The sequence below is a fragment of the Strix uralensis genome, chromosome 10 (assembly GCF_047716275.1).
Source record: "Strix uralensis isolate ZFMK-TIS-50842 chromosome 10, bStrUra1, whole genome shotgun sequence".
Taxonomy (NCBI): domain Eukaryota; kingdom Metazoa; phylum Chordata; class Aves; order Strigiformes; family Strigidae; genus Strix; species Strix uralensis.
Genome location: NC_133981.1, coordinates 555,301 through 581,048, shown reverse-complemented (window position 1 = coordinate 581,048; position 25,748 = coordinate 555,301). Strand labels below are relative to the sequence as shown.

General features: G+C 45.7%; 1 protein-coding gene and 1 long non-coding RNA gene across 5 annotated transcripts in view; both read right to left on the bottom strand.

Moving 5' to 3' along the window:
* Positions 1-25,748, bottom strand: part of TMCC1 (transmembrane and coiled-coil domain family 1) — a 121,193-nt gene that overhangs the window by 60,865 nt on the left and 34,580 nt on the right. Inside the window, exon 1 of one of the 4 annotated variants that reach the window (XM_074878742.1) lies at positions 7,781-7,898. The exons of the other annotated variants lie outside the window; for them this stretch is intronic. Coding sequence (XP_074734843.1) covers positions 7,781-7,819 — 39 coding nt within the window. The 5' untranslated portion in view covers positions 7,820-7,898. Of the gene's footprint in view, positions 1-7,780; positions 7,899-25,748 lie in introns of those variants that run through there. 4 annotated transcript variants of the gene reach the window in all.
* On the bottom strand, positions 10,242-17,397 carry LOC141947562 (uncharacterized). Its single transcript, XR_012630201.1, has 2 exons — positions 16,859-17,397; positions 10,242-10,819 (listed from the first exon to the last, which is right to left on the bottom strand). It is a non-coding gene; the product is annotated as an uncharacterized LOC141947562 (long non-coding RNA).

The following is a 25,748-nucleotide window of genomic DNA, read 5'->3' as shown; positions in this document are numbered from 1 at the left end:
ATTTTCTAAAGACACAAAAGACATGAAACTACATTTAAAAAATAATAAACAAAAAGCAGGCAAGAAATGTCACTTGCAAGGTTCTGCTAATTTGTAATTGCCGTGGAACGCGCTTGTCCTCTTCCCTTTAATTAAGAGCTAACACACTGTAGGGCTGTGAATTTTTACACAAAATACCAGCTCATCCAGTAACTATAGTTACAGAAAAAGGAGGTGTCCTGTGCTCTTATGAACCGCATTTGGCCGAGGGGACAGGAGCGGCAGCTACAGTGGTTCCACCAGCCAGGGAGAGGGTCTGTCCTGTCGTTCCGCAGTATCCCAGCAAACCAGACTTCATTTAAAACACCAAACAGCCCCGCAGAGGTGCGGACGCTTGCCAGGACATGGCCCAGGACAGGGGGGCTGCAGAGGCCCGGGGTCAGCGCTGCGGCTGGGGCCCGGGCGTGCAGCCTGCCCTCCACCCCGGCTGTTTGCTTTTCCCACATGCACTCTGCTTAGCCAGGGGTCTGCAAAGAGACAGAGGCTGCTGGGGAGGAGAATTTCGGTTCTTAGCCAATCTCCGATGGAGACAGATGCTGCAACACAGACGTATCGAGAGCGCCAGCCCCACAGCATCGCTGGTTCTCAGACGGCGAGTGCCGCCCGACCATCTGCAGCTCAGCGGGCACCTGGAACAAAGAAACACCCCCGGCCACTTGCTACCACCGGCACTTTGGGGCTTGCAGAGGGGCCACTCTGGTGTTCTGGACTGCCTTTGGGCTGTCGAACCCAACGGGTGCTCTACTGTATCATTAACTCCGAGCTAGGAATGCTTTTGTCCATCCTTCCCTGGAAAGGTCTCAGCTGCTAACCACGTGGGGCTGCCAGCATCGACGCATTTTCCTGCACAGACCTGGTGATCAGCGATTTCTGTGCCCACCCAGGAGGCTCGTGCACGGCTGGTGCAGACATACTGGCAGCACAGAGCTCTGCCCTCAGCCACCCGTGCCCCAGGAGCACCGAGCTGCGCCCCTGGGCAGGGGGCACCGGCCCCCCCACCGACAGCAGCTGTGGGCAGGGCTGGGAAATGGACTTTGCAACCATGGGCTTTTTGTAGCCCAAAGGCACCAGACACACGGTGTCAAGAGAAGAAAGAAAAAAAAAAAGTCTACAGTCAAAACCACACATGGAAACAAAGACTCTGTCTGCCTTGAGGGAAGTTGGAGTAATAGCCCCAAAGGCAGAAGTCAGTTCAACAGAGAGATAACTCACGGAGGGGCCCTACTACCTGTCAATTTATCTTAAATATAATCCCAAATACGAAATTCATGGTGTGAAAAGCCACTCTAGGAACTTTTCTTATTCAAGTCAGGTGCTCACGTGCCCATCACGGAAGTGTATGATGCAGTTACGGTCTTGTAGGTAGAGGAGTGCAACAGTCAACTCACCTTACAGGAGACACAGCCGCCTCCAAGGGATGCCTCTGGGAAAACTGAGCAGATCTGACAGAACTGGCAAAGCCCATCTTTGAACAACTGAAATCCTCTGAATGAAACCTCTACCATAGAATCACAGAATGGTTTGGTTGGAAGGGACCTTAAAGCCCATCCAGTCCCACTCCCTGCCCCGGGCAGGGACACCTTCCACTAGCTCAGGTTGCCCAAAGCCCCATCCAACCTGGCCTTGAACCCTTCCAGGGAGGGGGCAGCCACAGCTTCTCTGGGCAACCTGTGCCAGGGCCTCACCACCCTCACAGGGAAGAATTTCTCCCTTAGATCTAACCTAAATCTTCCTTTTTGCCAGGATCCATCGTCCTGAGCTTGGAGGAGGTGATCCTTGAATATCAACCAGCTTTCTTGTGCCCCTCTTCCCTCCAGGGCTTTATCCCACCCTCTTCTCTGCTGATCAAACACAAGTGTTTAAAATTGTTTTGGAGGCCACTGCCACATCCTTTGTCAAGACAGGGAGTCCCAAACTGGATGTCATGTAATGTTGAAAACTAACTCAAGTTCTCTTGTTCCCGTTATTTCATTTCCCCTAAACTTCTGAGGCCTCCCTCCAGCATAAAAGGTTTTCTAGCCTTTTTGAAAAGGACCTAGTTTACATATGCAATTTTATCATTGACTGTCACATCCAGAATGGAAAGATTTGCAAAATGAAAGCAAACTTTTCTCTGCCTCTGAAGAAACACTGGCTAAAGAAACAGCCAGCTGGTTTATCACAGGGCATTGCAGGGAGAGGGGAAAATACTACACGAGCCAAAATCTCTACCAAGGACCCCTAAAGGTAACTAATTCAGAGTAAAGTTGCCAACACTTGTAATGCTTCCTTTGATCACTGCTGGTAGGAAATTCCAATTGTTATTGCTATCCAGCCCCATGTAAGCACCTATTATAAAGTACGAAGATATCCTGCAAACTGCCACTAGCTGTGGAATTTAATTATTAAAAGGAAAGATGCATTTATGTAAGCTGCATTCCACCTGTAGTCTCTGTTTACATCCTTGAACATCACAAGTCTATTTGGCAATGAGCCATCCCATGCAATTCCCCAGACCCCCAGCTGGCATGGATCCGGGTAATTCTTTGGATTATTACTAATGTTTTTTCATAAAGAGGAGTCCCTAGTCCTACCTCTAATATCTCTGCAGGTGTAAGCTTACATACCCTGTTAATTACCAGTGTGGGAAGTGCTTCAAGTCTATTTTGCTTCCACACTGTCATGGCATTCATGAAGCTGTTACACTGAGACAGGACAAACTCCTCATGAAACCTGTTACTCCTACTTCTTAACAGAGTGCCAGAAGCTCATTTTGCTTTTGTAAGATGGAGGTGGTATCTCAAACATTTTCCCCCACGTTCCTCCAAGCAAGATGATGCAGTGGCTCATTCCCTTCTTGAGGGACCCATCTTGCCTAGAAAAGTTGATGATATTTCTAATCACTGCCAGTACTCACTCAACACCAGCACGGCCAGCAATTCTTGGAGACCTATTTACAACCCACCACCTCTCAGCTTTGTTTAGACAAGCCTTTTGGCCAGTAAACCATGCAGGAACAGATCCAAAACTAAATAATGTGAGGAGTAATACACTGAGATGCTCCAGTTGGTTTGTCTACAGCAGGGCGCTCGAATGGCCAACACAAGCAAACTAGCCTTTCCATGAGGAGCAACAGGAAATTTCTGAATAACTGCCCTGGCACGGACTGTGATCAGCTCATCCCCTGCCTGACCCAAGGGAGTGCACACACACGAGTTAGAGAGGTGTGCCAGGACAGGCTGCAGCACAGGCTACTGTGAAGGTGAGACCTTCTGTCAGTTCCCCAAGCAGCAGGGTGCTTCGAGTTGCATCGCATCTACCCTGAGAAAATGGTAACTTACCACTGAGCAACTGGTCACATGTGTGTCCCTCTAGCCCTGAAGGTCCCGTTAGATCAAATCATCCAGCTGGCTTCACTCCGCCACGGGTACAATGGTGTTACTTCAACTCTGTGAGGAGCACAGCATTTCAAGAGCCACAGGAAAACTGTTTGCCTGCTGCTTTATTAAACATGAGAAAAGGGTTGAAATGCATCAGATTTCCAAACCCTCCTCCTACTTCTGCCTCTCCCCCACTATCAACTATAGCCAAGCTACATTAGATACCAGCTCTATGAACACCACATGAGAACTCAGTGAGAGCCAGTATTTTGTATATTTTAATAGTGACCAGAGGCACTCTGAACATAGACAGAATTGTTGATGCTATGTATCATAAAAATCAAGTAGATCAAATGGACCAAGCATTCACCTTTTGACCATTTTAGCTATAAAAGTGGAATCAGCATGCTTTGCTAAAAGTTATTTCTCCTTTATATTGAGTATTAGGAGAGCTCTGCCCTGAGGTTATCACACTGGTTATCACAGCCTGATATTTCTTTATGTCTGGCAAGGGTTTACCAATAGAAGATGCTGCTGTAAAAATGAGCTTACTCCAGATAGGAAAAAATTCTTAAGAGCTGAGCCCCTCCAACAGTGGATCTTATCAATAAATGTGTTTTTTCCATCTGCAGCACTGATAGACGGGAAACAGCCACAGACCTAGCCCTGGAGCTCAGAAATATCAAGTCACTCTAGTTTTAACTTCCTTTAACTGTTTTACTGACCTGAGAAAGGACAGAGTAATTTTATTTCACATTACAAGCTTCTTTATGGGATTTTCCTCCTCAAGACAGAGGCAGACACACAAGAAAGGAGGATACAGCCATGAACAATTCAAGCAACACACTCTGGAAATCCACATAACTTAGCAAAGACCATTATTTACTTTTTTGTTCCGAGACAAACAATTCTTGAATCTCAAGCATCATGATTCTGCACAGGAATGTCTTTAGGTGACGGTTTAAGGAACACGGTCTGTGAAGCAGTTAATTGCTTTGATATTATATATTAGTCCATATCTGTTCATAGTGAATTTAGATTGCTAAAAAAGTTCTTTTATACTACATTCATCTTTACCAAACAATTTCTATCTGTGGATAGAGACTCCCACTGATGACCCTATACCCACAAAAATACAAGGTCAGCGGCATAAAGAAAAAAGAAAATGATCTGTCAGCACTGTGTAACAAACAGAGCTGAAGAGCAGCCCCCTTGGAGTCTCTGCGCGGGGCGGGTGACCCGGAGGAAGCTGAGGCAGCACCGCTGGGAGCAGCGTCGCCCACACCCGTGACCAGGGGCAGCACGGGCGATGCTGCCAGCACGGCACTACACCCACCCGCCGTAAGTCGGACAGGCTAGCAGGAACCTCTGCAGCTCACCTCAACCTCCTCTGGCAGAGCAGAACCTTTTGAAGACAGGGTATGCATTTCGACTTAGAAAAACTTCCTCAAATACAGTTCAATTTAACTCCATTATTTTCCTTGCATAAACCCAGCTAAAACATCTGGACAAAGCCAAGCTGGGTAAAAGCTGGATACAGTTTTGTACTATCACTCCAAGAGCGAGGGAATTTCCCCGCTAAGCACAGCAGCAACAGCACTTCTTCAGGGTTTGGGTGACGGTAATTGCAGGCCCTCCAAGGATTTCCAAACTGTACAAGATGGAGAGTGGTTTGCAGCAAAATGCTTGGAAAACACTCTGGATACTTGCGGGGGGGGGGGGGGGGGGGGGGCAGGAAGAAAAAAAAAAGGCGGGGGGGAACAAAATGAACAATCTGAGTTTGGCCTGGGGAAGATATTTGTTGAAACCAATCCAAAAAAACCCATCAAGTATTTTGCTTTTAAGTCTTAACAGTAAAGGTGCAATATTTATGGCTCAAATTTTTAACAGTTACAGACATTTAAGTTGGCAAACTAACACGGAATCCAAGCAGTATCCCACAAATACTAAATACTGATTTGGTGTATAAGAAGTAACACCTGAAGACAAGTCTGTGCAAAACTTTCTGAGATTCCTGATACAAACGGGTTATCAAATGCAAACATTTCATAAATTAATATATGGTTAAGTGCTCATACAGCTCTCCCCACAACTGTATTTCCAAATTTGACAGCCGTTATGTAAATAAGAGAAAGGCATTAACCCCGTTCATAGAAGGAAGACAGAGACAGGGAGAGCTTAAAGGATTTGACCAAAGCCACGCAGTGCAAATAGCCATGTTGGCCGGGGACACCAGCTATCTGAGGCTAAACCTGGATCACAAAGCCGTATTTTTCCTTCCTGCATGAAGCCCTACATTTCCTTTGCTCAAGTTTTATACACACTGATGGTAGTATTTTCCAGTTTGTAGCTCTCAAATCTGCACAGTCACATTCTCTTTAAAGTCCCCACCATCAAATATGGTTAGGAACTGGAATTTTGACCTTGCAGCTGCGTAACACAGGAACACTATTCAACAATGTCCTGTTTCACCCAAGAAGTGAATCCACCCCGGGAGCAGGTGCTCCAGGCCCTACACAGTTTGCCAACTTTGAAGTCTTAAGTCAGCAACCATAAAAGAATCAAAATTTCTGCACAAGAAATATTAATAATGTACTGCTTTATTTTATGTAGCCTGGCAGTCACTGCATTTTGGCTGATAAATACGTTAGCAAAATTCTATGTCTTTGCTATCATTTCCCTCCAGTGGATGACTGAGTGCTTTATAACACATTTGCTACCCCTCCCTCCCACCCCCCAAAGACTCAGACACAAAGGGACTTCCCAATCCCATTCTAATGGGCAGCAAGGAGACAAGGAGATGAAGTTCTCATCCTACATCCAGACCTAGATAAGGACAACCCATTCTGATTGTTCCTTTGCACAGCTACACTTTTTATTTTCGTAAATACAGACCAAGCTCTCATTTCTTCCTTCAGTTCATCATACTGTAGAAGTTGTGCACCTTTTACAATTAAAACAGAGACATTAAGAAGCTGTCAAGGCTTGACAATTGTTTAAGGTAGGCTTGACACCACCAGAGCTAATTCAGTGCAAGACACAATTGTGTCAGACAACACAAAAATGGGGAGAGAGCTATAAAAAGAAACGGGGAACAGTTCTCCTATAGTAAAAAATCAGTGCAAACATTTTTTCGAATCACTCTGCCTGCCTTGATAAAGAATTAAAATGGAGTTATCCAGAGGAGTTCATTTAAAGCTATTTTGGCTCCCCCCTATAAACATTCCCTAGATACAAAGTTTGTTACTAACTAGATCAAGTCTCTTTTGAGGGGAAGATTCAACTCCGCAGTGCCTATGGAGACTTTTACCGCTTGCAGGCACAGCTCTTGACGTGGAACAAGTAAATGCTTAAAAGATACAAGTTTCACTTTTCACACCCCCTAAAAATGGCCACATCAGTTTCTTTAACATGAGAAGATCCTCAGAAAAATCACGAATAAATAAGAAAGATACCAACTTACTGCAAAGCAATTGCTTCTCCCAAGACAGCCTGTAAGATGTGAGTTCTGACCTATTTTAAATGCTGAAAACAGCATTTTGAAATTTTGATGAATGCCTTTTAAAACCTTTACAATCACACACTGGGGGGGGGGCGGGGAAGACCTGGAGACCTTAAATGTAAAGCGAAAATTAAGCTTGCCATCCAAGTGTCCAATACCAGGGCAGTTCCTAGGTCCAGAGCCAAGTCTGCTGGCCAGGAAGGGTCAGAGGCAGGAGCAGGGCCGTGCCGCAGCCTGCACAAGAGCTCTCACCTGTAGTGCACTACGCACACTTGCTTTTATTCACGGACTGATTTTTGCTAAACGTTTTTCAAACTACGTGCATTGGATTGATTCAGCGACAAAACTGCAATGCTATACGGATTCTCTTCTCAAAAGCAGCTTCTTGAAATACATTAGAACACCCGTAATTACTAAACAGCAAAACCTGTTCCCAGCAACTCCTTTGTTCTTCAACAGCGCGTTAGCAGCCAGCGCTGCGGAGCACTTCAAAGAGGAGAAGCTCTCCTCTCTCCTCCCGGTTTTGCAGGTGCGTCGCTGGGACAATTCCCATTCCCGATACAAAAGCCACTCTAGCCGGGGTGCAGCGCGTTAAACCGCCGCGGCCAACCATCGCGCACACCGACTGTTAGTCCCGGTCCCCCTCTCCACGCACCCCCCCGCCAGTCCCCAGATTAAAGAGAGCCCGGCGGCGCCCCAACCCCCCCCGGGCGATGGCAGCGCTCGCGGAGCGGGACCCGCACCCCCCGGAGCCCGCCCCAGCCCCAGCTGGCAGCCGAGCCCCTTTGTGTCTGCGGGAGGCGAGAACAAAAGAGCGAGCTGCCTCCTCCTCCCCCGGGCGAGCGGAGGCTCCGCCGACGCCCGAGGCGGCGGGACCCACCTTGGAGAGCTGCCTGCGGAGGCTGAAGCGCTGCACCATGGTCTGCCCCGGCCCCGGCGGCACCGCACCCCCGGCGGGCACGGCCGGGCCGCCCCGCGGCGTCAGGCTCCTCCGTGCCCGGGGGCGCCCCGGGGCGGGGCGGGGGGCGGGCACCAGCACCCCCGCCCCGGCCCAGCCCGGCCCCGCCGCTCCCGGAGCGGCAGCCGGGAGGGCCCGGCCGAACGCTGCCCCCGCCCCCACGGACAGAGCCCGCGGGCAGCGACCGGCGGCCGAGCACGGCCCCGGCGAGGGGCTCCCGGCGGCGAGGGGCTCCCGGCGGCGAGGGGCTCCCGGCGGCGAGGGGCTCCCGGCGGCGAGGGGCGGCCCGGCCCGGCCCACCGCGCCCGCCCTGCCCGCCGCTCCCGGGGCCGGCCCGCCGGCTGGGCGAGGCTGGGCCCCGGCCGGGGAGTGGGACGGCCAAGGCGGCCGGAGGGGCGATGCCAGGGGCGCCCCGGTACCGCGGTGAGGGGGTACCTCAGTCTCGGTGCTTCTTCCAGCAGCACGGCCTCTCCTTCCTCGGGACAGACTCCCCCGGACACCCCCAGGCAGGCTGGGAGGGGGCACTGGGGGTGCCCCAACCTGGGGGGCAGAGTCCTGGGGCAGCGGTTCCCTGCACCTGCTCTGGAACAGAAACATCACCCGGCGCCATGGCCAGAACAAAAGCGGCCCTGCCCCGCGTCCGCAGGGCCCGGCGTGGCTCGGGGCCGGGGTGCGCAGAGCCAGGGGTGTGTCAGAGAAGGTTCAAAGGAAAATGTCCCTGACTGGGCCAGGCAGCGCTCCAGGCACAGCACCTGAGGTTTACTCCGATGGGAACCAGCACAGAACTAGGAAATACTTGAAGAAAATATTTATCCCTTCCTACCACCAATGTAACAAAGATCTATGGTGAAAGAGTTAGGTACACTTTAATTTCTTCCAGTATCTTGGTAAGAGTGGCTTTTGAATCCTTAAATTGTTCTTTCTCCCCTTACAGTACACGTGAGTGACGGACACGGCCCCATCTCCATGCAGAAAAGGGGATTACAGGGCTGCATTAGTTCGCTACAGTATCTGCAGCAGTGCCCCAAGGGTTTTCCAGACACCAGCAGCAAGGACATGAGCATTTCCCGTTTGTGCCGTTCAGAGGTCTGGATCCCAATGAACTGGCTCAGGCATCTGCCAGGATGTTCATAAAAGGAGGAGGGAAACCAAAAACCCCAAAACCAATGAGGAACTCAAAAATCTCTGGACATAAGTCATCTTCTCACATAGTCCTGTCTCAGCATCTTTATTTTGGATTTAGGATTTTAATTCCAAGCCCTTTTGTAATTGCCTCTGGCCTGCAATTTTGCTCTTCTTTCTATTCCTCTAACTTAAAACCATTGCATCCTCCTGCTCTGGGTGTCAAAATATCCCTCATGACCCTCCCACACAGAGTTCTCGCCTCACCTGGAGCCTTTCTGGAATGCACTCATGGCAGGAGCTTTCCCACCACGATCCACTGAAGCAGTAAGGGAATACTTAAAACATCAAGTACATCTGAACAAAAAATAATGATACTGTGAGGAGCTATAAAACCCTATAGAACAGAAGCCAACAGGAATGCTTTCTTACTTTCTATATACAATAAATAAATAAATGAATGTAAGACATTTAAAGACATATCCTGCATTCTCCTCTTACAGAAAATAAAAAAAATGGCCTACAAGCCATTGCACACACATAATACCTGGATTTAAGTGCAATTCAGAGAGTCAGACACCTGAAAACTGATGGAGATTTTCTACAATTCTGTTCAGAAGAAGTGGGGAGGCTGGTTTCAAAGCGTCATCCTGAATTCAACAAGCAAGAAACTTTGCAAATGCCAACTGTTTGAGAATTCCAGTAAAACGTCACTTTCAGCTCTGTAATTCTGAAATGCCCCTACTAGCCCCCTTTTATGGACAGAAAAACAGGCAACTTCAGGGGAAGGCCTGAATTCAGCTCCATGGCCTGTGCTGGGAGGATCTACCTCCCAAGGTGTGGGCACGCAGTTTGTTGCTGGAATGACTGCAGACACTGCAAAGGGGTAAGTGAGGCGTTCACCCACACGGACGGACCATCACTTCAATATGACAGATGATGCAACTGTGCAGCCAGCGATAGAAAACAGCAACAGAAATGAGGTGGTGAGCCCACCTGAGATGGTTACACACACACCTGCGTAGTTTTATAGCATGTGACTTGAGCAAAGACATACTGAGCTTCCAGTCTCTGTGTCTGTGTTGAAGTAGCATACTAGAACAGAGTTTAGAGTTTACATCACCAGATCCTATCCAAAGTACCCTTCTGTAAAATTTGCCCCCCAGAATATCTTTTTCAGCCTCCTGTGTGGAGAAGGGCTGCTGCAATGCACACAACAAAGGTTTCAGAGGAAGATAGTCTTCTGTTCAGTCACCATGTTGAAAAGTTACAGAACTTTTATAAAAATGATCACACACCATGCAAAAGCCTTCAACTGGCAGACAGGCTTCAGAAATACTAGGCACAACTCCTATAGCACTTTTCTTTGTCTTAGATTTTTGTTAACACTAACAGAATTCATCGACTGACTTGCAGGTGTATTTGTTCTGCAAGCAGACGGTCGTCACGGCTCTCAGTCCCGTTCATCTTTACACGCAGGGTCCCACAGCGAGTTTGCGTTTCACAGCTAAGGCGATTCAGCTCTGGCGAACACCCTGTCCGCTGAGTTCTGCCAGACGGGGAAGACAAGAGGTGTAAAAAGTTGCAGTGGAGTTGTTAAATGGTGAAACTAGTCTAGTCCTGGACACTGTAGGAAAAAATGACATTTCTAAGCAGCGTGGTCACCCTTCCAACTGCCAGTTCTTCTCACTGACACTGCTGGTGCCTTCCAGCACAAAGGGACACCGAGCACTACGGCATCTCAGCAGCTGGGACAGCCCTTCCTCTGTCCAAAGGCAAAGCACGTCTGCTTTATTTTCAGTACCACGCGTCTGCTGCTGCAATGTGGTGAGCTGTCTTCTGTACAGGGATGAGAGAAACAACACATGCTTCCTTAGTCTTTTGTTTTTGCAATGTTTGACAGTCCTTAATGACAAAAAGCCTAAAAAATCCATTGTCTGTACTAAAACAGTACCGATAGAGGCCAGACTTTTGTAGAGGATGCAAAAAACATTATGCCTTCCTTTTTGCCCAGTACTCACAATACTGGCCACAGACACTGTGCAGTTGCTTTAGTACTAGATTGACTTTTTAACATGATGGATAAAGACTTCAATTACAGTTTTTCAAAAGCAGTTATTCAAAATGGAATTAAAAAGGAACCACACCTCAGTGAATTTGAAATGCTATTCAGAAATTCCTTTCATGTTGGAGACAAAGTTATAGACATGCTTTGCCCATAGTATGTAGACAAATATTTTTCCCTACAGAAAACACAGGAATTCATTCATATGAATATTGAAACTTTTCCTCTACTCGATTGCTTCTACGTTCTTTTTTCTGTGTCGCAGTTTTAAAATGACATAAATTACTCCTCCCTGTATATATGTTATTTGACTCAGGACATCCAAAGAAGATACGTTAACAGTATGGGTGATGTTGTTGGCTGGCAGAGATTAAGCTAACCACCTGCCACGAAAGATTTCGTATTCCAAGTCTAATTAAACAAAAGCTTACTGTTCAAACAGCATTCAGCTCCAATCATCTACAACAGCAGCGGTTATTCAGTGCCAGCTACACAGCCTGATTTACTAGTAAAACTTAAACCTTAAATAGGCTGTCATTACACAAATCAGAAGAACATGGAATTAGATCAAAAAGTCTGCTTGGGATGGAGCAGTACTCACAACTGACTGTTACTACTCAACCCACAAAGCGCTTTCTGCACCACCACCTGAACGCTCTGCGAACACAGTGCTGACCTGTAACTGCAGTACTGCTCTGCCCTGACTACATCTATAATCCATACTTTGCAAACCAATATGTTTTCATGCTCAGCCACAAGAAAGCTACTTTAATAAGTGCATGGGTATTTTTAGCCTGAAAAAGGCAAATAAAATCAATGCATCACGCAGTGATTTGCTGTGTTTCCTTTCACATGTTGGGTACATCCTGAAACCTTCAAGCAGCGGGAAATTTAAAAGGATTTGATATTGCAAGCAAAAAAATAAAATTGGAAAAAAAATTACAACCACATCACTGTTGCAGACTCAGTCCGCATGATACAGGCTCAGCCTAACGAGAGCCTGAGCACCCATGATGCAAATGGCCACGCATTTGACCAGGGTATCATACATGCTGCACGCAGCTAGGACCCGATGGCATCTACCTCTGCGTCACATGCTGCAGTGAACGCCCCACTGTAGTGTTCTTTCACAGAAAAGCAATGGAGTTTTCCGGGCATATAGTGCAAAACTATAAAAGGCACTGGATGACTATCACCAGCCAAGTGACTTGACCTGTACGCTCCCAGCAGGACAGGGAGACTGCTCATCCGGGCGAAAGCAGCACACAGCGTCCTCAGCGGTGCCTCGCACTTCACTCTCAGCAGGCGTCTGGACTGACAGAGAAGGTGAACGGGTGAGACCTGAACCCAGCCGTATGTCAGACTCAAGACTGAAGATGTATCCTACACTGCAAAGTAGGTTCCAGCTGCTTCAGAACAGCTGCTGAAGTCAGGGAATGTCTGGTTTGATGCTGAACACCTCCAAAACTACACACTTTTGTTTCCTTCCTGCTAATTTATCCGTCCACTATTAAATGACTGGGGGCCCACATACCTGAATAACGTTTGTCTGCACCCTCAGCATTCGCTCTGAGAACTTATACATCGCGTACAATTCTTACAACTCAACTCAAACAGACATGGAATTGCAAAACGTACCCAAAAGGGAGGGCTCCTTTTTGCATTACATTTAAATGGCTATAGCATTGTCCCTTCAGTATCTGGTCTTCACTACACAGGAAAGTGTTTTCTGAGTAACTCTAGTCTATGAGCAAAACTGCTGGAATCAGGAAAAGCTCCCAACTCCCGGGGCCAGAGCATGTCCCAGCTGAGTTCCAACTCCGGATGGGGCCAGGCTGGATTATCCAGCACACTCCTCAGACCTTGGTTTCAATGGGAGGGAAGAGGAAGCCATGGCACAATGGCCAGAAGGTCCCACAGCACGCTGCGGCATGCACCCAGCTGTCACAAGTCAGTTGTGCACTGACCCCGTACAAAGTTACCCTCGACGGTATGTACTGGGAAAGGACACTTCGCTGCCATGCATGGTTGCATGGTCCTGTAAAAAAATGAAGGTGACTTAGGCCCGAATATTTGTCTTGTTAAGGGAAAATGTTCTTATCCTATTTTTAAAGTCATTAAACGACTTGGAGGCTGGAGATGGAGGAGACATTTGCGGTTGTGCCGTGAAGGGTTATGAGAAGGGTCAGTGCGGTTCTCTAAATAGAACTTGATGGGAAACTTACAAAAAGATTAAACAGAGGTGTTTGTTTTATAACTGCCATCCAAAAGTAACCTCTACAGATACATACCTCAGCACTGAAAACCTCAGCTGTGATATGAGAGCATTATCTGGTAGCATTCTGCCCTGTCAGTGGTAGCTCAGAGGTTTCAAAATGCAGAAACGTGTTCTGTACAGAGGAAGAATTTCCTGCCAGAACTTGGACTCCTTTTCAAAATGCTCACTTTGCTTGAAAATACACAGACAGTACATTACCCAGTTACTAGGCCTTGGTTTTATAACGACCACATAAAGCCAACAGCAAAGGAAACCGATGGGACTGAGACACTAGAAAACCTCCTTGTGCTGGCAGAGCACATACCAGATGCTCAGGGGATTCTGCATCCAGCAGCTGCACCGGTCTGTTCTCTGAACTGGGTCAGTACGACTTGTTCTGCAGTGTGACTATTCAGAAGCCTTGTGCACACCATTCAATTCCTACTGCAGGAAATCTGTACCATCTCAAGCAGCCTCTGTGTCTGGAGAGCTGCCACACTCACTGCCGCGGAGACCACCAGGCTTGTCAGCATTCCCGCGATGACATCCGCCCGGGACTGAAAATAGCTCCTCCCAGGAACTCCTTCATCATCTCCTGATCTTTTTTGTGTGTTCCAAGGGACACCTAGGATTTCTGTACTTCTTTGGGAACCCAATGGCCAGCCAGACGGCTTGTGAGGGCAGTGCAGTCAAACAGTCCATAATGCAGTGTGGGAGACAACTTCCTTCCACCGCCACGTCAGAGCAAAATGTGAGACGAAGGGCAGCCAGGGATGGCTGGTCCATCCGGCCATTTCACCTGCTGCACCCGACCTTCCCCATTTCCACGCTGCCTGACAGCAGACACAGGCGGCTCTGGTAACACCCTCCCACCCCCAGGGCTCAGTGCAGAACTCCCCGGTCCCCTGCCCAACACGGACACACAATGCCTCGGCTGGGCCAGGGACACCCGGGTCCCTCCTCCCCACCAGGCCGCACGGCTCAGAGCCTGGGCGAGGCCCAGATAGAGATAAGGGAAAGGAGCCAGCTGGCTGGAACCTAATCCACAGCAGACTGAGATGGAACTGGCAGATTAGCAGAACTGATGAGAGCAACATTCTCCTTTGCCTCTGTAGCCGAGGCCTCACACTCAGCATTTCTAAACTGATTTTTATGATCTGCGTAGTCAATTAATGACTCCTACTCTTACGTAGACACACACACATCTTTTTTCCTTAGTCCCCTTTCACTGGGCTACCATAACTCTTTTTTACCTTCCTACAGCAATTCATTCCTGTGTTAATAGATTAATTGGTGAATTCTTCTCTCTCTATTCAGCAACATAAAACACTTTAACCATTCAGAATATTCTCTCATCATGCTAACACTTCCAAAGCTGCCTATAATATATAATACTTCTAAAGTCACAGACTAAAGAAGTAATGTGAAAGTTTGGACATACCTAACTTCTGAGGAGATATTCTAAACAGCTTACTGCATCAGAATTCCTAGGGGCAGTGGCATTAAATTATATACAGATGTATAAGTATACATAAATGTGTAATATATAGACAGTCAATTACATCTGAATATTTAGCAAATACTGATAAGTAGTGAAGTAACAGAAAGCTTTCTATATGCAAACTGGTATAAAATGTGGTTATAAACCACAAACAGTATGCTGTATAAATTAAAGGGAAGGAAGGATGGAAAAAAAAATCAGGAAATATTTTATATTTATGCTATGTGTACAGACACTTCAGCATCACTTACCAACATAATACATAAGACTTCCACTATTTTAATCTATTTCCACCCAAGGTATTGTCTTTATGGTTTTAAAACTTCAAGAAGCCTCCTGAAGAAACCAAAATTTTCTCCCTGACACTTCTTTTTAATAAATTGAGAGGGGTTGTTACAATCAACTGCTGAGTTTACTGCTGAAACAGTAAATTTTTAGTAGCAGCACTTCTGCGTTAAACAAAGACAATGCAATTAAGGTTTGTGCAAGTGGGTGTGCTCTCTTCTCCTAGTTTACACAAGTCCAAAATGCTTGCAGTAGAATTTAGGGCCTTAGCACGAGCTTTGCCAACAAGTCTAGCCAAAAGGAGCGCAGAAGCAAGCATGTGCTGTGTAATCAACCCTAGCAAGAGACAAAGGCAGGGACCCTGACTGCGGCACTGCCCAACCCGAGCGGGAGGTTCCACGCAGTGCTCTGGTTCAGAATTGCCCCGCCGAACCTCGGCAGTTCTGGGAGCTTGTCCCCACAGGGGCAAGGCTTGCAACCAGGCGAATGGCACATCCCACAGGCCACGGGGCTACAAGAGAAACTGCTGCCAGCTAACGCTTCGCAGCCACATTGCCTGTGTGTGAACCCATCCGCATGCTGTGAAGCACAGCCACCTCCGCAGTGAAATGCCTCCGTTGCTTTGTACAGGCCAAAAACTTCATTTGCTCCTCTCGTGATAGAAACACCACAAGCGGAACTTAGGTAAGGAGAATGTAAAAAAAAAAAGACCTTGGGCAGGTCAGCATCATGAACACTTCTGATTGTTGGCAAAAAACATGTGACTTTTCATTACAAGGAGCAGTCAAGACAATCTTACCCAGCAACCATTTAGCAATTTGAGATTTTTTTAAAATTATAAAACCAGAAAGACTTCAGTCAGATTGAGAAAACACACTAAAGTGACCAAATGCTGAGACACTCAAGCGATCAAAATGCTGCTTCTGTATATGGAGTTGGCACGTTCCGATCCTTTCAGAGGGCTCTGACCAGGCTCTGTGCAGGGCTGTGCCGTACACTGGCTCTTCCCAATGGCCACACAATGCCCAACAGTCTCCCGCACACATCGGCACCTCTGTCTGTGTGTGCACTGACACATTTTTTTCTTAAAAAAAGCTTTGGTTACAATTTTTAGCAGTTAAACAAACCTGCTCAGGCACGTACACCAGTTATCAATCATAATACTATTTCTTGAAAAGACCAGTCTCCCCGACTCAGCGGCTGGATCAAGTCTGATGCAGTGCCAGAAGCAACCCCCCTTTCATGGAGAGCTTTGTCCCCGGCCTTCCCAGGGCTAACGCACAGCCCTCTGCAGCCCGCGGCCATTCAGAGCACGGCACTGGCGTTCCCCAGGTGGGAAGGGCTGTCCAGACTGCCACGGCCACCCATCCTTCCCTCGCACCCCTCTTGGCTGTTCTGCTGCTCAGCAGTCACCTCTTCCTCCCGCGGAGGACATTGAGCAGAACAGCCCGTGGGTAAACGCACGCACCCGAGCGACGGGGCCCCGCGGTGCTCCCCCACAGCTCGACCCCCCTGTCCGCAGGCTGGCAAGAGGCCGGCGGCACACACACCCCCGGCTGCGGCCACCGCCGTCCTGTTTGTAACGTCCGAACCATTTCAGGGGGGACGTGACTATGACCTTGGAGATAAGTCTAAAAAAGTAATGCAGCAGTGTTGGAAAGTCACGGATGCATTCCATGAAAACACCAGCTTATCATATACAATTATTATTTCTACACAGTCCCTCTCCCAAACCCTAAGCCTGTTCTCCAAAGCAGGAAAACTACTTACCACATGCAGGATGGAGAAAATTCAGATTTCAGTAAAAGCCACCAGATTTTATTTTCAAATTTAAAATGAACTTGGCCTAATCAACTAGAACCTCTGCCCGATATATTTTCATGAGAACACACAATTAGAATAATTTTTAGTACAAAATATCTTGTAACTACTTTTTAAAAAAAATGCTAAGAAAGAACAGAATTTTTTAATATCCCTCTCATTGAGATCTTCTACAGCGTTTTACTTATACATCAAACTCACAGTTTCTAGCAGGTTTTAAAAATTTTTTTTAGCATTATATAACAGGTGACCAGAAATGTGTATATATATGAAAGTCAAATCAATACTTTATAGATCTAAATGAATAGATAGATGTCTTACTGATAACCTCGTACAGAAGGACCTGTTGGAATAACCAACAGTAGAGAAATTTTCTTACTGCAGAAACTTTGGAACAAAAATTTCATGTATTCAAGCATACACATTCTCAGGATCAATGCTTTCAGATTATTTTATATATATTTCAAAATAAAATGAAATATTTTTAAAGGTACCTATACATTCTAAATTCGTTACTATCAGCCTGCAGTTCTCTGCATACGACAGGGTTTAAGTTGCTTTAGGAAAACAAAGTTAGATTCAAGAAACATGTTTAAATATTTTTCTTCTAGGTTAAACTACTTTCATAATCACTTGCATTTTCCAGAAAACATTTGACTGCACTGTTGTGTTAAGATAATTCTCTCTCAACCAGGGCAGGGACGATAAGCGTTATCTCCAAAAGCCAATTTAGGAGCTCCAAGCACTCCATTTTCAGGACTCAAGCGACCCGTTTCTGTCTCCCTTTCCAGAAAACTCACAGCTCCCTCTGTTGACTGAAGTGCCGCTGCCACGAAAACGCTCAGCACAGAACCAGGGGCACCTTGCGAAGGCTCCCCCCTGGCTCGGTTTGGCGCTGCGGGGTGACAGGGACACCCGGCCCGCGCCCAGGGGAAAAGGGGCACGGAGGCGCCGGCAGCGACCCCTCACCAGCACCCCGCCGAACCGCCCAGAGCCTTCTAGAAAGCCCTCACGTTTAAGGATCACCAAAAGCACTCTCCTACGTAAAAGATGTCATCCCCATCTAAGAAAAATCTCAAACAGCAACACAGAAATAACCACGTTCACAAATAAAGTTGATGATTGAGCAGAAAACAGAAGCCTACCTCCCTGAACCCCAGTGGCTCAGCTTTCAGGCCAAGGGGGCAGCTGCTCCGTTAGCATCTGTGCTTCACTCAGAGCACCAAATGCTGCAAATTCAGGCTGCCTCATCCACTTTATTTTTATTATATTGATTTTATTTTATTACTTTGGGTAAGACTCATCTGTCCTGCACACGTTCAATGCTGGCAGAAAGTGGGACATGTACACAGCACTGCTTAGATATATTTTTTAAAACTGGAAGTAAAAATTACTTCAAGTTAAAAGAAGAAGTTTTACCAGGAACCATATTTCTGTTCCTGGCTAGCACCAGTTTGCTGCCTGACTATGGCAACTTTCTGCTTCTCATCAGTAAAGTTGTGGCCTTCCCATCTTTGTAAAATATTTGAACGTAACGCAGCAAATCCTCCCTCCTCCCTGCACACCGTGGGACCAAGAGATTAGATTAGCTCTTGTATTCAGGATCTCTGGCTGCAAACTGAACAGGCATATAAACACCAACAGCCACAAGCCCTACGTGCTGTGAGCGCCCTGGCAGAAATGTTACAATACCACTGATACCTCTTCTCCCCACCACCCACGTTTTCATTTGAAAAACAGCAAATGGAGGTATAAGGGCTATTGCAAAGAAAACAGCAAAGTTTTATTATTTTAACATTCATTTCCAACTAAGTTATGGTTAGAATTACCACAGAACAGCAGTTTCAGGAAGCTTCAGAAAGCACTCATGACAACTCTGCAAAAATGATTATAAATACAATATGTACCCTTCCACAGTCAATCCTACAATTAGATATGACTTAAACTAAATGTTTTTGAGTTGCCATGGAATTTGATATTAGCATAATAACTATCATATACAATGTTGGTACAGTGAACAACAGGCAAACAAAGCATTGTCTTTAACTTCAGTGACATCACCAGCGTTAAAAGATAATGTGGATAAAATTGGTTCAGCACATTTCCTAATTGCTCATATCACCATTTTATTGAAATTGACTCCCGTCCTAAGGGAGATTTGGGGATGATCTTGCATGGTATTCTAATCTGGAAGACATGAACCTGTCAAAAATATTGGTTCCACAGCTCCAGCAGCTCTGCTACCAGTTATAGCACATACGTGTCTCCACAGCTAGCTTTATCATGACTGAACGATGTCAGCAAGAGATGTAGGGCTGAGTCTTAACAGCACTGCCTACAGAAGTTTAAGTTTGCAGCTTTGTAACTGAGGAACCAAGTAACCAGCCATTTGTGGAGAAAAGAGGTAACCACAAATAGCATACTCTCAGCTAAAAAACACAGTATTGCATTACAGGTATTGATTGTATTGTATGTACAATGTACTACATTGTACTGAAGATGCACAATGCCTATTAAGTCACTCTATCTACTTTCTAGGCAGTGTGGATTGTTCACCTACATTTTATTTTCTATTGTTTCATTCCATTTCATGTTATGGTGTCAGAAAATATCCTCTTAATTCCACATCTGCTGCTATCCACTGATGCTCCCTTGACCATAATGAATGATTCTTCCCATTCTACAGCATTTACTATTATTCACTAATACATAATTACTGCAGCAGAAAGTTTTGGAAAGTGTCAGGTAATCTTATCATAAACAGTGTCTCCCTGTTACTCTGGAAGACAAAGTAGCTTGGGCAGAAAAAGGTCTTCACCATGCCAAATCTAACCCATGAAGTCTGCGGGCTTGCCAAGGGCTTTCCACATACAGCACTGCATTCTTGAGCTTTGATGTCATTTTAGTCCCTACCAGCAAAACAACCATTACCCGTAGAGTAAAAACCAGTAACTTGAGATAAGATCAGGTATTCAGAGTAAGGACATAATCCTCAAATGACCAAATCTCACACTTGCTCAAGAAAATATCAGCGAGCTTATTATGGAAGGTTAACTTACTGCCAGTCACAAGGACTTGTTCTGACTCAAAAAACCCCACCAAACTACATTAAAATATACATATTTACCTAAATCTATAATTACAGTGCCGCTACATTTCTGGATGTATGAACGTCCTTTGTAGAGGGCACTTTTCCTTATTTTTGTGCCCTGACCTGTCAAGAGCAAGGAACTTCCCTGATACCTGTGGATGCAGACGGAAGGAAAGTCTCCCTGACCCAAGAGTGTCTGTGAGCCTCTGGAAAAAGAACTGTGCAGAAGAATCACGCCTACAGTTTTCAGCTGAAAAAAAATTATCTTTCTGAAATCAGACACAGAGAAAAGTACTGCAAGTTGAAAATGAGAAAAAAGAAAAACAGTTGGATTGGAAAACTTCCCAGTTAAAAGCATGCTCAGCAGAAAATTCGCAAAAAACAGGTTAGAAAGGAATCTTTACAACTCTTCGATGATCTACTGTTCTCCTCCATGGAACTGAATTGTGAAAGAGAAAAAAAATGAAGAAAACTAGAAATAACTGTCACTTTCCAAAATTAACAACAATCATAGATAACATTCATACACTTGTAGATGGATTAACATATTTCTAGAATTTTTGGTTCCTCTGAGATGAAGTTTAGATTGTATGATAACCCAAGGAATAATACATTATCTGGGAGTGGAGCAAGTTATGCATTGGAGCAACAGTAAATATTACAGAGGTCTTATTAACCTTTATTTTCTTAACATAAGCAGTATTCAGATAATAGTTAAACAAAGTAACAGTGAGCTTTAGAGCTCCCACAGTCACTGTGTACCCTGTAACACAGCACTGCCATCGCTAGTATAACATGCTGCAGGCTTCATGCTCAGTTCACGTTGCCTCAGGACCCAGGCTTGCTCTGTCAGAACATTTCCTGACCTGCCTGCAGCTTTATTTCATTCAGTTTAGCTGTGACAGGGATCTCCCCGACTGACCAGGTGTCTATGGCTCATCTGCGTCACTTGTGTTTATCATGGTGGGGTTCAACCAAACCATGGCTTTATACAGACAGCAGTCGCAAGCAGTTTTTCTACATGGAACAAGACACTTACAGCTCCACAGCACTGACGTAGCATACGGAAACACAACAGGAGAAGCTGCAACAAGTGGAGATGCAGGATGTGACCCAGAGGAGTGCAGGCACGGGTCAACAAGAGACGGGGCACAGACCTGGCACTGCAAACCTCACCCCTACAAACAACTCACCAAGGGTCAGTTAAAGAAATGTAGATGTGGGGCTCAGAACACCGTTGGGGGTGGGGGGGGTGGGGGGGGAAGAGGGAACAAAGAAACAGTATGTGACATAGAGAAAAGGCACCATGCAGAGTAAACTTAGATGCAGAACAATAAAGAAAGAGAAAGGTCTAAACATGTGTTTGCAAACACATTAAAAAATACCCCAAGCACATCCTAGGGTGAGGAAGAAGCCATCAACCTGAACACGGAATCCTTCCCAGTAAAGGACTCCAGAGGCTGACAACCCGCTGTAACAGGCACACCCTCCACCCTCACCAGGACAGAGGAGCAGCGGAGGGGTGAGCGTAACCTGAAGAAAGGGGTTATAAACTAAGAGGTGTGTGTATAATGATTTTAACAGCATTATTATATTTTTAATTTTTCTGTAACAATTTGATCTAGACTAATAATGATTAGACCCTTAAGATTTCAATTATGCTAAATTCTTGGCTCTCCTTACATACAGTATACCACCTCCTTGCCAATAAACAAGACTTTGAGCCCAAGGCCACCCTTGGGCTTCACAAAGGTTACTGTTACCAGCCAGGGAAAGGCAGCGCCTGGCACAGCATGGTCTTTCAGAGCAATTAAGCAACTGAAGATTAATTTCTGAGCTTGTGAAACAATCCTCAGCCTACTCCTGAGCTATCTCCATCTGCAATTAAGCCATTACAGTGACCTGCTAGTATCTTATCTTGTTGCAAGATGCAAACAATGCAACCCTATCCCCCTATGAAGCATCGACATGGGGTTGCGCTCTGCGGCTGGGGGAGGAGAGCAGCGGCCGCCGTGTCACAGCACTGGTTCCGCTGACACGCAGCACACAGCTCTCCATTCCCATCTGCAGGAAGCCCGGATCTGTAGCTCCAGGTGCCTGCAGCACCACTTTTAAGAAAGAGAATGAACTACTGTTGTCCTGAAACGTTCCTCATACACCAATCCATCCAGGCTCTCACACACCTCACTCTCAGTATACAGGTAACTCCTACTTCACCCTCCCAAATGAGTAAAAGCTCTCCCTTCACAGTAACCCTGCGAGATTAGTGCTGTTTTAACATGACTCGACTGCAGGTACTGAACACAAAACAATATATGTAATTTCCAGAAGGGCTTCTGACTAGCCTGACCTATTTATATCACAAATATTATTTTCAATATAAAAACAGCCCTTTACAGTCAAAGCTACAAAATGTTTTACTCAGGATCAGAGTTGTTATGAAAAAATTGCAAAAATGGTTACCACCTACATAAGTTGAATGGGAAAGCAAAAATTACAGCATGATGTTAAGAAGACTGCCTGTTCTTCTGGAAAATGGGTTAAAGCCTAAACGATCTTTTATAGATCTAAACCATACTGTTTATAGCCACAACAGACTTTCCACACAGGTTTTAACATTATAAAAAAACCTCCACCTTTTGTCTTTTCACAGGTGGTTGTCCCAGGTGTGTTGCATGGTGTTTAGGACAAAAGGATTTGTGAAAAATGTTTCTGGCAAATAAATTACTCCTTTAAATTACTGTTTGCGGTTGGAGGGAAACTGTTCATTCTTCCACAACTCTGCTACACATACTGAAAGGGTGGCACAGTCAAATACGCCACCGTGTTTACGTTAATATGTAGTTTGTAGACCAGTGTGACTACCTGAAGAGTCATTAAAAGCAACTATGAAAAGCAAGCTTACTGTTAGTAGGTTTTTGATACTCATGGGGTCAACATCATCACTGGAAAATACTGAGGAGTCTGCAAACTAAAGACTGGAAACTGTTATTCCAGAAGCATGTAGTCATTTTTCAAAACGTGGACAGTAACAGAATACAGATTTGTTAACCACAATCCAAAGATATTTGAAATATTTATGAAAACTGATCATCAAAATTGAAGAGTCCGAGGACACAGAAGTCCCACCAGGACAGCAGCAGTGAAGTGAAGCAAGTGGTGCCTTGCAGAGCTGCCCTATGGAGATCTCGCTGCAGGACAGCAAGTCCCTTTTCCTGTCACTCCTGTAACCCTGAGGTAAGCAAATGGCAACCTAGAAATGTTTGGGCCTATGGAGGCAAAAAGCTGTAAATGCACCAACCAATTTGGTACTAAATTAATTCCGGTTGGTCTGCCTTCTCAGCGATACCACCAGGTGTCAGCCAAGGGCTTCCACCAAACACCCCCCAACAAAGTGCTGCACAGAAACCCTGAATGAACGCACTGACCTCACCAGCACCTTGCTGTAACCCAGAGCTCGGCAGGTCAGTCCCGATGACAGCAAACCATCTAGGGATCCCAGGGGTAAAGAACCCAAGGTGCTGCACATTTGTGATGCTTTCTACTTCAGTAAGATTGACCTTGTATTTCTTCTGTGAAACCCTAACCACGTCAAAAGGCTTCATTACTCTAGTGTGTAAGTCTATACAAATGCCAGTCCTTCTAGCAGAACTGGATAGGTCTTTTAACTCTTCTTTCAATTAAAGAGAGTGTGATTTTCTCCATTTTCCCGTTCCATTATTTTAACACTCTCAATGGTTTTGATTTTTTGAGGTAATCCTGACTTTATACCTCCCATATCCCCTGTTATATTTTTGATCACCTACTGCCTGCCACACTTCTGCTCCACACACTGCTCATCTCGTGTAAAGAAAATGACAGGTTGAAGTGTCTGTATTATCTAGATAATAGCATGCCAGTAACGTTTCAAATGTCAAACAGGAGGATATAACAACTCACCAAGGTGGGGGGGACAGGGAGGCCGATGAAATGGACCTATCGAGCGCTCCTACCCTGTCCTGAAGGGTCACTACACTGCACCTTCTGCAAGTGGCCACTCAGAACTGCAGGCATAGTTATCGCCTGAAGGTGCCTGAAGCATTTTTATTTCTACTAAAATTACGGTAAGACTTCAGGGTAACACTTGCCTTTATTGTTGATTGCTCATGCCCCCGCATTCTCCTGCCAGCAGGGAAGAAGCAGGGCATCATTCGGAACTCCCTGCCTCTTTACAAAAGCAAACATCAGCCCTCAGGTAACCTCCACCAGAACTAACTTCAGAGGCACCGGGTGCAATGCAGTGGTTGGGCACTGGCATTATTCGTGGCACCAATAAAAGTTCATGCAGACACAATTTCTCACCAAAGTACCACTACTTTTCTATTTCTGGAACCCGAATATTGTTGTTTGTCCATGTCTTCACACACAACTCATTACCCCACAAAGAGCTCTGAAAGTACGGTGTACCAAAACGAGACCCATGCAGGCTCAATCATATTCAAACCTGATTTCTCAGCTCAGTGGGCTGCCTCTACAAGAAAAGATTTATGCAAAAATAGTTAAATTTAGACTGCTTGAAATGTAAGACCAAGTGAAGTATCTCAGTAAGACTTTAATTATTACATTATTTTCCATGCTATGACAATCTCATTTCTCAGTTTCTATACAAAGCCTGACAACATGCCGCAGAATTATTACACATGCAAATGTATGTAAATTAGGTGTGAGAACAAATCCAGTCTGTGGTTTTGGGATGACATTTTGCCCTTCTACTTCAACAACAAATTGAAAGAACAGAGAACGGAACAATACTGTGAACTAAAAATATTTTGTGTGCAGGGGATTATTAAGAATTTACTCTCCCTTATGCCACAAAGTACTCAATGTCCTTAATTCCCACTGGGAACAGAGGATCTCAGCACCACACAGAATGAGGCTCATTATTTTGGAGAACCATACAAACATGAGTTAACGCTTACAACATCAACCTATTTACAAGCAAAGTTAAAGTAGTACCACAGTTCTCCACGTTTACCTGAAAGGGACTATCCCACCCCTTGATAAACTGACAGCTGCCCCAGGCTTAACCCTGTTCTTCACAATAACTAGAGCTGTAAAGATACAGAAGAGATTTTATTATGCTTTTGCTTGTATGGCAACAGAACCTCTTCGAAATTACATCAGCAGAGTAAGCAGGTAGCTCTTGTTGTCTTTGTAAGCAGCAGTGACAACACGCTAAATGCTTCAGTCCGACCAGTTCACCCACGGCAGTGGCTCCCTCGCTGAGTCCCAACCTTGTTCGATGGGCTTTGCAGAACAAACAAGAAATAAAGACTCTTGTCTCCAAGAGCCTTTGCAGCATCCACACATAAAACATGGTGAGGGGAAGACGACAAAAACAACGAAACAGAAAACCCTCTTGGGTTAACAATACAATATTTTGAGGAGATTAACCTCCAAACCTTCCTGGCAGTGTGTTTGGTGTGCGGGATGTAACAGGGTTATAAGCACAAAAAGGGAAGTGTAGGTGTATCTAATGAGGAGACAGCAGAAGACTGACCCTGTCACATGAAATAAGCAGGCTGGAGAAAGAGGAAGCTCCTGGAAAAGGAAGAATGAAGCCTAATGAGAAATCTATGGCACACCAGACTCTGGATCAGGAGTGAAGGAGCATGGTAGCCGATAAGGGCTTTCAGAAATTTAAACAAAGACAAAACAGAGATGATACTGGAAAAATATCAGTACCCTATCTGTTTAGCCTCTCTCTGG